This window comes from Anser brachyrhynchus, assembly GCF_964034855.1.
Source record: "Anser brachyrhynchus genome assembly, chromosome: 5".
Lineage (NCBI taxonomy): Eukaryota > Metazoa > Chordata > Aves > Anseriformes > Anatidae > Anser > Anser brachyrhynchus.
In genome coordinates, this window is record NC_137699.1 from 37,781,169 (window position 1) to 37,795,302 (window position 14,134).

Consider the following 14,134-nt stretch of genomic DNA (forward strand, 5'->3'; position numbering starts at 1 on the left):
GCAAGCACCCTCACCGCCTTCTGCAGTACGAGCATGTCCTTTTGTGCAGCATTTCAGGTTTTCCTTCACCAGAGAGGCACTGAGCTGCCTGGCAGATGGAGCTTAGTGGGCCTCCTACCCACCCTGCAAGCCCTACGCCAGGTGACATCTCCTGTAGCTTGCAGGGGAGGACACGCCGAAAAATCTGCAAGGATTAAATGCAGACAACTCTCCCCATTCCTTGCTGACGTGATGAGTTTGGGGCAGAAAAACTACTCACCAAGACTATTTATTTCCTAATTTCCAAGGTGGAGTCCACCACCACTTGTTTCCCTGCTACTGATCTCCAAAATCATCCCAAACCCTAGCATCCTGGGGCTAATTCAGAATGTGATTCCCCTGCCTCTCAGAGCCAGACACGAGAAGGAATAGGTGCAGTTACCGTGAAGCAGATGGTGATGCCCAGAAGCATGGAGACAAGGTCCATGTGCTTCTTCAGGAAGCCCTGGATCTCTCGTAGGCAGTCCTGGGAAGAGAGAGACACCCCTTGCAGCACAGCAGGAGCTTAGGAGGCATCCGTCCCCCTAATAGCACTTGCTGTGATCCCAAGTAGAAAGAGAGGGATCATAGACAGAATATCCGAGTTGGAAGGGACCCACAAGGATCATCAAGTCCAACTCCCAGGTCCCCAAAGGACCACCAGGGATGCAACATTGCACTGCAAGACAAACACATGCAGTATATTTTCCATCACTACAATGTGCCTATGATTTTCTTACCATGATGCATTTCGGAGTGTAGAGGATGTGTGCATGCACAGGTAAGTGTGGTCATACACAAATGTTCCCCACCCCAATGGAAAATGGATGGGGTGAAGTGATAAGATGGAAAAGCAGAGTATGCCATAATGCTGCTTGTGTTCCCCAAAGGTACTAGCAAACAGCTCCATACTGCAAGGTGTCACCAGCATTAATATATATGAGCAGTAAGCATGCCAGCAACCCCACTGAAATTCGGTGGGTGCTAGCCAAGAGAGTCATTTCAGAAATGCAAAAGCCTGCCCTTGATTAAGCGATTTGCAGAGCGAGGTAGAAGTGCTCACAGCCCCACAACGTCAGTGCCAGAGCAAATGCACTGCAGCTACCAAATGCTGCAGGTTCCCAACTGCAAGTCACATCCTCACATCCTCCTCCCTGCTAAATTCAAACCATTAGCAGAGGTGAACAAACGCCCACACATGGTGCCCAGGTCTGCTTTCATCTCCCTTCCTCTTCTCTGAGCTGCTGCCTGCCCCCGCTTTGAGTTTGGTTTTTCCAGGAGGTGGCTGGAAACCAGGGGTTGAGGCATGCTTCTGCATCACAGGGCTGCATTAGCCTCTGATGTAACACCTATATTTCTGCATAGCTGTAGCAACATGGTTTTGTTTTACCTAGGGACAACGTATGGTATGACACTTGCAGCTTCAGCTACGCCAGCTGATTTGGTTACTTCCGTAGAAAAAAGCATACAAGAGATTTGCTCGGAGTATGAAGACTGCATTACACCTTCACTGCATACACAGTCCAGTACTGGTGACTTTTCCATCACTTCACTGGAATGCTGCACAGGAGAGGAATCCAGTCTACACTGTGCAGCTACTGCTGGACAACATTATCCTGCTTTATGAGTTTCTCCTTTTAAGTTTTAATACCTGACTAATGCCCACAGAAGAGGGAAATAGAGTCATTGTGTGCACCTTCAACATTTGCTGTTAGCAGAACACTTTTTAGGTCTCAGAAACTAGCACCACACAGACAAGCCCGATAGCTTTTTGAGGTCAGACACATGCCTGTGGTATCACATCATCTCCACACAGGTAGAAGATACAGAGAAGGCTGGAGAGAAGCAACAGGCTGCAAAAACAAGCATTTTGGAGGCTTTCTTGGGCTGCAAAGCAAACTGCACCTAGAGATACCTTCCCGTTTCTGGTTAAAACAAAAAAAGAAACAAAAAACAACCTAACCTACAGGAACCAAACCACAAAAAGGCCATAACTCTGGCTTAAGTCTTAAAAAACAGTAAGATTTTAAGCAGCCAGTGAATAGTATCACAGTGATGCTGGTGGGGTAGAAGAAGCTTTGTGCTTACCTGTCTGGCAGCCTGTGCCTGACCAGGAGGACATGTCTTGTGCTCAACGGCAGCTGTGTCCCCAAATGGGGAGTGCTTCCCACAGCACAGGAACTGGAAGAGAGGGACAGGGCTTCATGGAAGGAAAGGAACAAAGTAGGTAGGCATGCAATCGATAATTGCTGTGATGGAAGTTAAACTCTGGGAAAAATAAAAAAATAAAAACAACAAGGACCGTTTCTCCATCAATTAAAGCGGCTAAAATAAGCATGTGGTGAAGATGGGTGGTTCTCCTTGCCAAGGGTGGCTTTGGACATGCTGCTCCACAACTCTGCAGCAAGCACTGATGCTCCTGGTCATGGCTTTAAGGCCACTGCTGTCATAGTAATGAGAAACATTTGCCCTTTTCTGCGTTTTGAGATGCCTGGATGAAAGCAGCTTTGGAAAGCGCTTATTACAACAAATCAAGAAAACAGAGGGAGCTGTAGGGGAGAAGCCTGGAAACAAGTGAGCAGACCTGACCTTCCCACCCAGCCCTGCTGCAGGCCACAAGCTCACTGCCCAAGCAGGTCCAGCTGCAGGAGGAGATGCACAGCAAAGGGCCGGCTGAGACAGGCAATATGTACCAGCTATGGCACGAAAACTTTGAAGATTTTGTACCAGAGAGATGCTCAAGTAGGTGGCCCTTGGATAATCCAGGTGGGAAGGGGAAGGGGAAAGACTTCATAGCTGGCTGGAGCCTCTGCTTCCCAAGATAAAACGGTTTTACAGCATTTGCAAAGCATAGCCAGGCACCAGTCACAGCTTGCTGAAACCAAAGGTAAGATGCTCCAGGGCAAGGCTGTCTGTGAAGGCTGGAAGATAGCTTACTGCTTCGTGGATGGCAGTCAGCTCGTGCCTCCTGAAGCTGGAGATGTTCCTCCTCACCTCCTCGTACACAAGGTCGTACACGTCCATCATGCTGTCTTCCACCTGCGATAGAAGCAGATGTCTGTATAGGTCTCTCCCAGGTATATAGCGAGACAAGTCATGCAGCTACTGAACCGCTGCCACATAGCAGCAGCTGCTGTACGACCCACCACGCACCAAGGGGCACCCACAACACGGCGAGTCCCACCATGAGCTGTGATGCTGTAAGGGTACCACTTTCTGCTACATGTCACGTCAAGGTCTCACCTGCTGATGGCTGGAGCTTCTGGCCAGTTTGGGAGTCAGTGTCAAAGAAGAACAGGGGTGCCTATGACCTATGTGCCTCCAAGTCCCCTCATGTCCTGCCAGGCAGGGATGACACCACCTCCTTGTTCTGACAAGGGACTGCGAGGACAAGTATTGAGTATGCTCAAATACAAAGGCAAGAGCTCCTCAGATGGGTAGTGTCATCCCAGTGACAGAGGATTTCCTCCAAACTGAGCCAGAAGAAGTAACGGGGTGACTCAGCGGTGAATCAAATCCTAAATATTTACTAAAAGTGTGAGAACTCGCAGCTTGACAAATCCCAGCCCACTCCTGCTTGGGTTTCAATGGAAAAATACAACAATTACATTTAGTGCCTGGAGTAAAAAAAAAAAATAAAAAATAAAAACCAAACACAACAAAACACCTATTTCTTCCATTCATTTTCCCTTGCTTCCATATCTACGTTAATTTGAGTGGGTCTGAAGGCAATGCTTGGCTTTCAGAGCAGAAAGTCAATCTGCGAGACAGAGTGGAGTGGGTGGCTGCATGGGGAGGAATGAGGGCTCTTGGAGCAAAGCCACCACTCAGAGAGGCTTTTCAGTTAAGTCTTAAGGGGCTGCACTAGAAATTACTCTAGGGAAAAAAATTACAGCACCACATGCCAGCCCCTGAACATCTCGGAGTGAAAGCAGGGCTGTTTGAGGTGATTTATAGCCATTACTGCAATATTGTTCTGTCCCACCTAGTTGTCCAAAAGGCAATGACTGACAAAGAAGGGGAGAGAAGGAGGCTGAGGAAATTACGAGATTACTTGCATCAGACTCAGCTCCATGTCACCAGGGATAAATTTAAGCACCATGTCCTTAGGAGATATTACAAAGCTATTGACAGGAATAGCAATGGGGAGGGTTGGAGGTTTCTAAACATGACCACGCACCTGCATGTCCACCAGAGCTAGCAGGTGATGAGCCATAATCCCACCATCAGATCTGGGGTTGCTTAAACTGCAGCAAAGCCTCCATCCCTTGGAATGCTTGGCAACCAGATGGTGAGGCAGGAGCAATCCAGTGTCTTTAATGAGAGAGCTCCAGTGATGGGCAGGGCACAGAGACGCTGAGCCAAGGTCCATCAGACCTTAATGTCAAGGTCCACACCACTGAGCTGTCCCACACGGGTGGGGAGGAAGGGCAGGCACCGGAGTAAAATGAGATTACTGGTGGATGTGTGCACCATCCTGCTTCTGAGCAAATCTTAAACCCCAATAAAAAGCAAAACATCTAAACTTTTCTAACTTCTGGTGGGCCATGAAGCAGCTTTCCAGCAGCAGCAATTAAATAAACGGATTCAGTAAAAAAGTTTCCATTTCCACTGAAGAACTGGATTGAGAATAATGAAAAATAATAAAATTTCAGCCTCTTGTGGCCTTGTGTTGCTGAGGAAGGAACAGGAGCCGAGCAGCCTGCTTCTTAACCCACAAGGTTATCAGCTGCTTATGAATATCCCAACTCCCATCTAGGTTGCAGGAATACAAATACTCTGTGTTATAACTACATACACACAGATCAAGGGAAGTTAACAGTGCTACATGTGCAATTTTGCCTTTTCATATTTACTATTACCCCCAGACGCTGAGTTTCCCCTTAAGAGGCCTACATTCGGATTTTATTTACTTTTTTTTCTTTCCCCAAGAGGGTTCAAGTGACTTGATAGCACAGGTTCAAACAATCACAAGATTAGGCTCCTGCTTACCCTAATCTCTCACATGGATTTATCTTTGGACAAGGGTCTCTGAAACAGCAAACAGCTTTTGAAAGCAATCCATAAGTTTAACATCAAAAGTTTGCTGAGACCTGAGCCAGGAAACGTTGGGACATGTAATTTTAAGCCCTCTGCCTTGGCTGGGCATATTCCCCAAAACCTCACAAAAATACTCCTTTGGCTGCAGCAAGCATTGGGCCAGGTCTGACCACTTTACAACTGTACTCAACTTAAACCGCAGGTAAGATGAGACTTCACCCAGTGATATTTCAACTGCAAAGACCACTGCAGACTCCAGGCCCTCGTTACTACTAATAGCAACAGGAGAGCTGGGGAGGGACTCTTTGTTAGGGAGTGTAGTGATAGGTCAAGGGGGAACGGCTTTCAACTAAAAAAGGGTAGATTTGGGTTAGATATAAGGAAGAAATTATTTACTCAGGGTGGTGAGGCCCTGGCGCAGGCTGCCCAGAGAAGCTGTGAAGGCCCCGTCCCTAAAGGTGCCCAAGGCCAGGCTGGATGGGGCTGGGGGCAGCCTGGGCTGGTGGGAGGTATCCTGCCCACGGCAGGGGGTTGGAATTAGATGATTTTTAAGGTCCCTTCCAACCCAAACCATTCTGTGATTGTACACAGTGTCTGCTGTAAATAGCACGTACTCTCCCCTGTAGTATCTGTGCGGTGAGCGGTGCAGCTGCGCACAGTACTTCACAGAAAGCAATCTGATAAAAGCCATTCCCAAAGAGACTTCTTATTTTAGGAGCCCCACAATGATGCCAAGCATTTTCACCAAGGCTGTTTGAAGGAAGGGAGGCAATGGGAGAGGATTGAAGGAACAAGATTCCCATAAAAAAACTATGGCAGAAAACTATTCCTACCCTAAGAAACAACAAGGGAGGAATCCGCCAGCAGACACTGTTCACAGTCGTCTCAACTACAGCAGTGGTGGTGATGATGATGAGGGAAGTGTAATCTCCAGACACATTAAGACTACTGGAGACTTAAATTACACAGTGTTTCTGAGCTCACTTAGGAACTGGGTTCTTCGTTATTTACTGATTTTTCATTTTCCCAAGCAGCCTCCAAGAAGTTAAAGCACAAAGGATTAAATGGAAAATGTTTTATAGCAATAATTTCCTTTTAGGATGTGTGTCTAGGCAAGCCTGAGAGTACAATTTGCTGATTAGTTGTTCTCAGCACTTCTATCTAGCAATTACATCTAGCATTTATATCCAGCTATTATCTGAATACACTATTCAGATCATAGTAAGGGAACATCAAAGTAAAAAGCTTTTTTTTTTTTTTTTTTTTTTTAAAGTGATTTGACTGGAGTTCCTCTGCATCATCTTCCTGATTTTTGCTAGAAATATTTGATTCTGGAGGGGAAAGTTGCTGTCTTCAAGCAACATAGAAATTTGTTTGCAAAGATTACTGCAGAGAGCTTTCCAGTTTAAATATTTCAGTGGTGGATGTAAAGTCCTAAATCTCTGTATATCAGGGGCTGTTCCTTTTGTGCAGGAAACTGTGCCATGGAGCATATGAGGGGGCTGGTTTAACAAGAGGAGACAGCAAAAGGTTGCAGTAATGAGCCATCATCCTAGCAACTTTTCTGCCCGAGATGGGGTTATATTTGTGCTCAGAGCTGCAGCCAAGCTCTGAAACACCAGCCATGCATGGAAGCATCTACCCAGGCCAAAAGGGCATGCAGCCTCATGCATGCCTAATGATGTAACAAAAATTAAAAACTGAAAGCATAAGAGAGTCACCAGATGGTTTCATGACCTAGCATTTTGTAAAAGGGCTTATTTTGTTCACGACACACAAATTCATCCCTAAAGTTTCCTGGGAGCTGGGATGTAACACAGTGAAGAACTCGAATACTTCTTTGCTCTGTACCAAATCGCCGTCCTCAATAGATTCCCATCGCACACTCCACTGAAGGGCAACTTTCAGTCCATCACCTCAGAATAACTGCTTTTTTTTCCCCCCGTTTCTTGCACCAGGTGTTGGAGGAAAAAAAATAATCAGGGTGCTTTTTCTCCCATTTAAGCAACCGGATGCTTATTAAATTTGAGTGGTTATGCTGAAACTGTCAATAATGCGTTAAGAAAGCCACAGCTGTGCCTCATCCCTTAACTCAGGCAGCAGTTTGCATGTGATGGATGGATAGATGGATGGATGCAGCTGCAGAAGAGAAAATCTGTCTGGGCTTCTTCTTGAGAGGTCTTATGCCCCCACTACACATTAGCACCACGATGGCCACATGGATTTTCCTGTTCCCAGTGACATGCTGCTGATTTTTTGCATGGTTCAAAACTAGTTAGCATGCACACTGGGACCTGTTGCTGGAGGGGTATTTCTGGGCAAAGGTCTCCCTTGGAAGGAGAATGTACCTCCAGTGCTCATCAGTAAGAAAAAACAACAGGGAAAGCTGAAGATGGAGCATCAGCTGGACTTTGGCTTGACAAAAACCTCCAGGTTAAGTGGTATGGAGGTCACACCTTACAGTAATTCTTTTCCTGGAAGAAGCTTGGCAAAATGTTCCAGCTCTAAATTAGTCAAATAATTGCTGTCTCCCATTTCTGTCTGCATTCCTTAATGAAACATTCATTTAGGGGTGATAGAGTTAGTGGATACAACAAATGGAAAAACACCACTGAGATTGATGTGACTGACTCCAAGTGATTTAATAGAATAGCATTTTTCACTTAAAGTAAAAGAAAGAAGGAATTTTGAGATTGTTCATCATCTTCTAAATCCTTTATTCCCCCCCAAGAAGCAGAATTTATGATTGCAAGAAGGCATTTACTCTGTTGAAACCACTACTGTTCTTGCCCTTGGCTATTAGAAAGTAAAATAAATTTCACTTGTTTCCTCCAAGAAAGAAATTCACGATTTTGCCTCGTTATTCACCAAAGAGACTTTTTTCCCCTGTAACTCTACTTGGAATGGATACGTGTGACAAGGAGATCAGTATCCAGATCTGATCCCTTTGCAAGCAAGAGATGTCAATGAACGCCCCTCTATACATACACTTCTCTAACAGCATGTCAGCTCCCTTCCTCACCTCTGCTTCAGGCTTCCTCGAGCCAGTCAATCCCAGCTGCAGAAATCCTGCCGGCACTAGAAAGCAGAGCAGCCTTGGAGCCCCCGCCTCCAAAACCTGCATAAGATCAGAAGGTGCTGCTCCCCTCTGATGTCGGCAGTCACTGGAGACCACTGATGCAAAGAGAGCAGGGAGATCCAAATGAGACTTTTAGCCGAGTCATTTTCATGTTTTCTTCTGATATATATATATACATATATATAATTTTGTATTATTGTAAATGTAATATTATTTTTTAAACTCATGGATTTTCCTTTCCTTCTCTTGCAGGTTTTGGGACAGGCACAGGCAGCCCCTGTCTTTTGGTACATCACTGAGGGTTATGCAAACAGAGAAGGGAGCAAAAGCCATCGTGAAATAACGAAGCAGGAGAAGCAAAGCCTTACAAAGCTATTTCTCTCTGATTCCGGCACTACCTCCTGTTTTGAATCATTTGCACAAGGAGCTGATGAAAGTGCTGACCTGTTTCACTGCTTCCCTCCCGCCTCAGTGCTGCCTTCCCAAAAGACAGATGCAGACAATGTTTCTCCAGGGGCACAAGCCAGCTTTGAACAGCACGGCTGGCCAAAGTGCTCCGGCAGCTGCCAGCTCCCATTTACAAGTGACTCATGCCTTCCTACAGCTCTGCTCGCTAAATAGAGGAACGCTGCCTGGAGTTAGCTGAGCACCAAACCACAAGCCAGGTCTCCCTACTTGTCACTGAGAACAGCAGATCACATATATGCCTTTATATACACACACACACATGTATTTCTTTCTCCTTTCAGCTGCTGTCTTACAAACCTCCTCCTCCTTTCTCACCCACACAGCCCAAACCAGCAGCAGAAGTCCAGCAAGATGAGCAGGGCACGTAGCATCCAGCCAGTGGGCAAGGGAGCACCACAGCCTCTGTGCTTCTCAGATGAACCCAGGAGCATCAGTTTGTGCCTGGGGCAGGGTATGAGATGCTTCATAGAGAAGTCCAAAAAATAAAAATAAAAATTAAAAAAAATAAACAAAAACCGGTCAGGCAGTTAATAAACACCAAAGGGTTTTTTCCCCTAAATCCTCCAGGTCTGAGGCTGTACTTCCAATGAGTGACACCAGCCTCAGTGTGTCAAGGTCCTCTTGTTTCCTTGATTTTGTATTTTTGTAAAGCAAGACAAGTATTTCAGTCCGTATTTTATAACAGAACTGCAAAACCAGTGTGTTGCCAAGGGCCCATACTCCTCCTTCATGCTTCCACAGTTCAGATGCTACACCCAACTATCAATGAACCTCCCAAAACTATCATCAAACCATCTCTTGCCCATAGCACGTGAAACCAGTGCCAGTCAAGACTGCTTTCCCACTAAAAGCATAGACAAATGCTTTTTAAAAAAATATTTTTAACTTAAAAGAGAGTTGTATCAGCACTAGATCCGATCCCCTATGGCCACATGAAGGTTGGACGTGCCACTTTGTGCTGGGGTGCTGAGGACCATCCGAGTGGCCTCAGGCACTGTGGCTGATGCTGCTGGAGACAGCAGCCCCAGCTGTACCACAGGAATCAGCGGCAACAGGGCCGTGTGGGTTCAGACCCGGGGCAGCGATAAATTATAAAAAGCCAAAGGGCGAGTGCCTGAGCGTCGCGTCAGACAAAGGAGAGCACTGTCTCGCTGGGGGAGCAGGACATTTGTACGTGATGGGAACACAAACGCTGGGAAAGATTCATGACATTTAAAAAAAAAAAGGAGGGAGGGTTTTCCCCCTATTTATTTATTTACTCCAATTTTGCATGCTTCAGAGACAGGAAAAACTCAGTGCTTATGTTAAAATGATTGTGCCTGGCAATATGAATAACATCAGGAGCAAGGAAGACATCAGATTGTTCACACTGTTTTAACAGCAGAATCCCTGCTTTTTGCAAAGGCTCTTGAAATGCCCCTGTGAACAGCTGCAATCCTGTCCCAGCCCTGCTGATTCAGAAAGGAATCTGCCTGTGTGCTTTGGTTCTAGCTTCAGAAAGCACCTGAACACACCTCCAGCTTGTGTTTAAGTCCAACAGAAATCATGGACTTAATCTTGCATTAAAGCATTTCCTTAGGGTAAGACCATCACCCCAGACCAGACCCTCTAAGAGTTTACCCCAACATAGACCAGTACAAATGACAGAAACAAACGCCCTGGGAAAACAAACAAAAAGATTTTGCTTGCCACCAGAAGAACCTCTACAACCTTACTTAAGGAATTACCTGGAAGCATTTCATCTCTTCTTGTGTAACTGCAGAAATGAGATGGATGTGCAAGGACAAGGAAAACTCTCTGAGTACGTGCAGTCCAGCACAACCCAAAGAGGCTGACGCCTTTCTGTGCACATGGAGGGAAAGCTGCTGGGGAAACCTCCTCCTGAAATCACCCAGCAACTTGAAAATTAAGAGACTGCCTCATCATTACAGCCAGTTCAAAGCCAAGCAACCTTTTCATCAAAAAGGACTCAGGAAATTGGGCCTGCACACCAGAAGTCGGGGCAGATAAACACCAATGCAGAAGGCACAAAGCAGCTGCTTATATTGTCATCTTCTGGCCACTCCACCCTCAGGACAGGATGCTGTGAGACGTTTTGGATACACCAGCATTTTTTTTTCTCTGGTACCTTGTGGCAAAGGGAACAGGTCCTCTGGTCCAAACCAGGAGAAGCCTGGCACAACCATTTGCACCAATGTTTAGTTTCAAATTTTCCTGCAAGTCAGGAAATCGTAAACATATTTGGTTTTAAGCTAACATTTACCTGCTAACAAACCCCTGTAATTAAGAAGCTCCTTCTGCTGCAGAACTCCTTTTGAGCTGCAGCGATTTTATTTCTACTGATTCACCCTCCCGACCCCAACAGGCTCGTGGGGCTGCTGGGAGCACGTCCTAAGCTGCTGCAGAGAAAGGGAAAACCAGAACGTGATGTGACGTTGAAGCTCCTCTGGCCTTTTCTGCAGCAAAGCCCAGAACAAAACCTCAAACCCGTTTTGTATTGGTTAGCAAAAGCATCAAAAGCCCTCCTTGTCTATTACAGCAGGGGCTGGGTAAGGCCACATGCTGCAGACAAAGTCAGATGCACGTTCAACGCTCTGATTTTGGACAAACTTTGTGTTTTGGGGGCTTCTTCGCTCATAACTCTGCCACCAACCTTGCTACTCATGAGCTGGGCCAGAGCAGGGACACTGTCTTCCTTTCTTCAGCAGTCAGCGTTGCCTGCTAATTACTGCTGATCCCTATTGATTTCATAGGAACTAAGCTGCATTGTACACATCGGAGAGACAGGTATAGGATCCAAGATATTATTCTGATATATTTGTTCTTCCCCATTTCATTCGCCATTTTGTGGCCAAACCTACCAGACAGGCATACATTGGAAAAGGGAACATTATCTCTCAACAGTAATTTCTCTACTTTAATGCAGGCAGATGAACGCGAAGCACCCTCAGAAGACAGCCCAAAGCCCAAAACCCAGTTATTGGCCATGTAGACAGGCCAATGGAGCAAAGGCTAACTACAGTGCTGAACAAAGGATTCAAGTTTTTGTGGCAAAGCACAATAAATCCCAGATTTGTGATTTTTGCACAGCTGGGATAAGCTGTTTTACAAATAAATACTGGTGACACTGAGCCTGTCTGGAAAGTAGGTAACTTGAAATTAAAAAGCCATGACAGATGTCTGAAAGAATTCGATCAGGAGGGATAGAAACTCTGAAAAGCAGAAGAGAATGGGAAATGAGAAAGATTCATGTTTTGTTTATAGTGCCGAGGTCTGAGAACAGTGAATATTTACAAATGAATTGTCTTTTTCTCCTGTCCTGCATAGCTTCTCTGCAAGAAGTACTGTAAACAGGTCTCTCAAGAGTCAAAGGCAAGAAGGGAATCTTGCTTTCATCATTTTCAAACAACACTTCTATCTACTGCCTCTTGAAAATAACCATCAAAACTATTTTTCAGCTGAAGATTGGGCTTTTCCATTCTAGCTGGATGATTTTCAGGAAGATGGTTCTGCTCTATAAAGGTTACTTATTTATTTATTTAATTTTATTTATTTTTTGGGTCAAGTGGAATAAAATACTGAGAGCATCTGCTGTGGATCAGGGGACAAGAAACTTCCCAGTTCCTACTTGCAGAAGGAGGAAAGGGCTCATCCCAACAGACTTACAAGATACTGGTGAATTTGACTGATTTCTCCCCATATTACCACTATTTCTGGAAACACCAACATGCAGGAGGCTGTGTGAGGGCATCTGGTTTAGTTTCACTCTTTACTTTGAGAAAATCAGACAAGCGAACTGCTCTATAATGAAAGTTTGCAAGCCTTTTGAATCCCCCACCCCACTCAGCAGTCCATACCACTGCACTGTCTGTCCTGGGGAGGCAGTCACATCTGGCCTTTCTTCCTCACTGGTGAGACAAGTTATCTTTCAAGCCAAGCCAAATTACCATGTGTTTTGTAAGTGACGTTCCTATAATTAAATCTTTCCTTATTTTTAGTCCCTGCTTTTCTTTACATTTTAGCAAGAAGAGAAACCCAAGGGGATCTCCAATGGTATTTTATTTTTTCTGTTGTCAGAAATACTGCTGTTTTTCCATATCTGAAAAGTAAACATCTTGAAACAAAAACAAAAAACATTTTGTCTTGTGAAAACTATTTTTTTTGTTTTGTTTTAAGCAAAACAGAAATGAGTACTAAAGCTAACCATAACACATGGGTGCATTTATGGGCAGGGCACTCAAAGCAAAAAACAGGATAATGATTTGAAATAAAAACAGATGTAGCGATTAAAACATTTACAGAGAAAGTCTTTAAATATTTTCAGCTAAGTGTTTTGTTGATTGGTATCGTTCTTTAAATATACTCAGCTAAATATTTTGTTAAATGGCACATACCCTTATTCATTCAATATACAACTTTTTCTTGTGATCTTTTCACAGCCTATTTCACATTTTTGGAGCAAGAATATCTAAACAGCCTGTTCACATACTGCAGTTTCCACAGACCACCCAGACACACTTTCTGGTGCCACTTCTCCTTTGGTAACACTGCTTCTGTTTAAAGCTCTCATTAGAAACCTGTGCAGAAGAAGGAGATGCCCTGCTTGAGGTCTCCCTTTTGTGTTGATTGCAAATTATTATTTCCATATTAAAATGCTAGTGTGAAAATAATGTATTCTCATAGTTTTGCCTGAAACCAAGGAAAATTTATACAGAGGCTGTAAGAAGACTGTTTGCTATGGATGTCTCAGCTCTGATGGACATTGCTTTAGCCAGGTAAGTGTGGGACCTTTGGGCACAGGTGGTGCTGCAATAGAGATGAACGCTGCTGCTATGCCATCAGTATTCACCAGATGTTTTCAAAGCAGCTGGACGAATTCATGGAGGAAAAAAAATCCAGAGGACATCACACACAAAAGGACCAGCAGCTCATCCCTAAGTGACAGGCTGTTGGCAGCTGGAAAGCATTGCTCCACGCGTGCTGGGTTTTCGTGCTCCTGCCTTTCTGAGATCCAGTGCCTTTTGTCTGACCCTTATTGCAGAGGATCTTCAGCTCCTGGTCAGCTGTGGACAAGATTTCTAGAGAGGCAGGAGCTTATCCCTTACTGCTTCCCAGACGTTGCCCTTTGGTCTTACAGCCCCACAGGGACAGGATTTTAACCTCCCCACAGGACACCAAACCATTACAACATGGAGTTTCTACGAGCTGCGTTCTGTGGGTCGAGTGTGAGCACAAAGAGGTGCAATTGCAGCAGCCTGAGCACAGACCAAGTCTCTAGGGTTTTGGTGGAACTATGCTCCACAAAAAAAAAAAAAAAAGTGTGTTTTTTTTTCCAAATCCCAAATCTCTCTTTTTTTTTTTTTTTTTTGAGCATGGGTGGAATTAAGACCAAGAAGCTACAAATTCATCTGAATGGGAAGAGGAGTAAACATGTAAAGCAGATGAAAGGAAATGATATCAGCTCAGGGAAGAATTAAAAGTCTAGCCTTCCTGAAGTACTAAGCCCCATTTCTGCTTCCCCAGCAGCCA

General features: G+C 44.9%; 1 protein-coding gene across 8 annotated transcripts in view; it reads right to left on the reverse strand.

Moving 5' to 3' along the window:
- TSPAN32 (tetraspanin 32) overlaps nt 1-14,134 on the reverse strand; it is a 31,348-nt gene that overhangs the window by 3,351 nt on the left and 13,863 nt on the right. For 6 of the 8 annotated variants that reach the window (XM_080593571.1, XM_080593574.1, XM_080593573.1 and 3 more), the window contains 3 exons: nt 2,956-3,057; nt 2,107-2,199; nt 422-505 (listed from right to left, as the gene is read on the reverse strand). In XM_080593571.1, coding sequence (XP_080449697.1) covers nt 422-505; nt 2,107-2,199; nt 2,956-3,057 — 279 coding nt within the window. Of the gene's footprint in view, nt 1-421; nt 506-2,106; nt 2,200-2,955; nt 3,058-8,080; nt 8,233-14,134 lie in introns of all 8 variants that reach the window. The other 2 variants (XM_080593576.1, XM_080593569.1) reach the window with 1 other exon arrangement.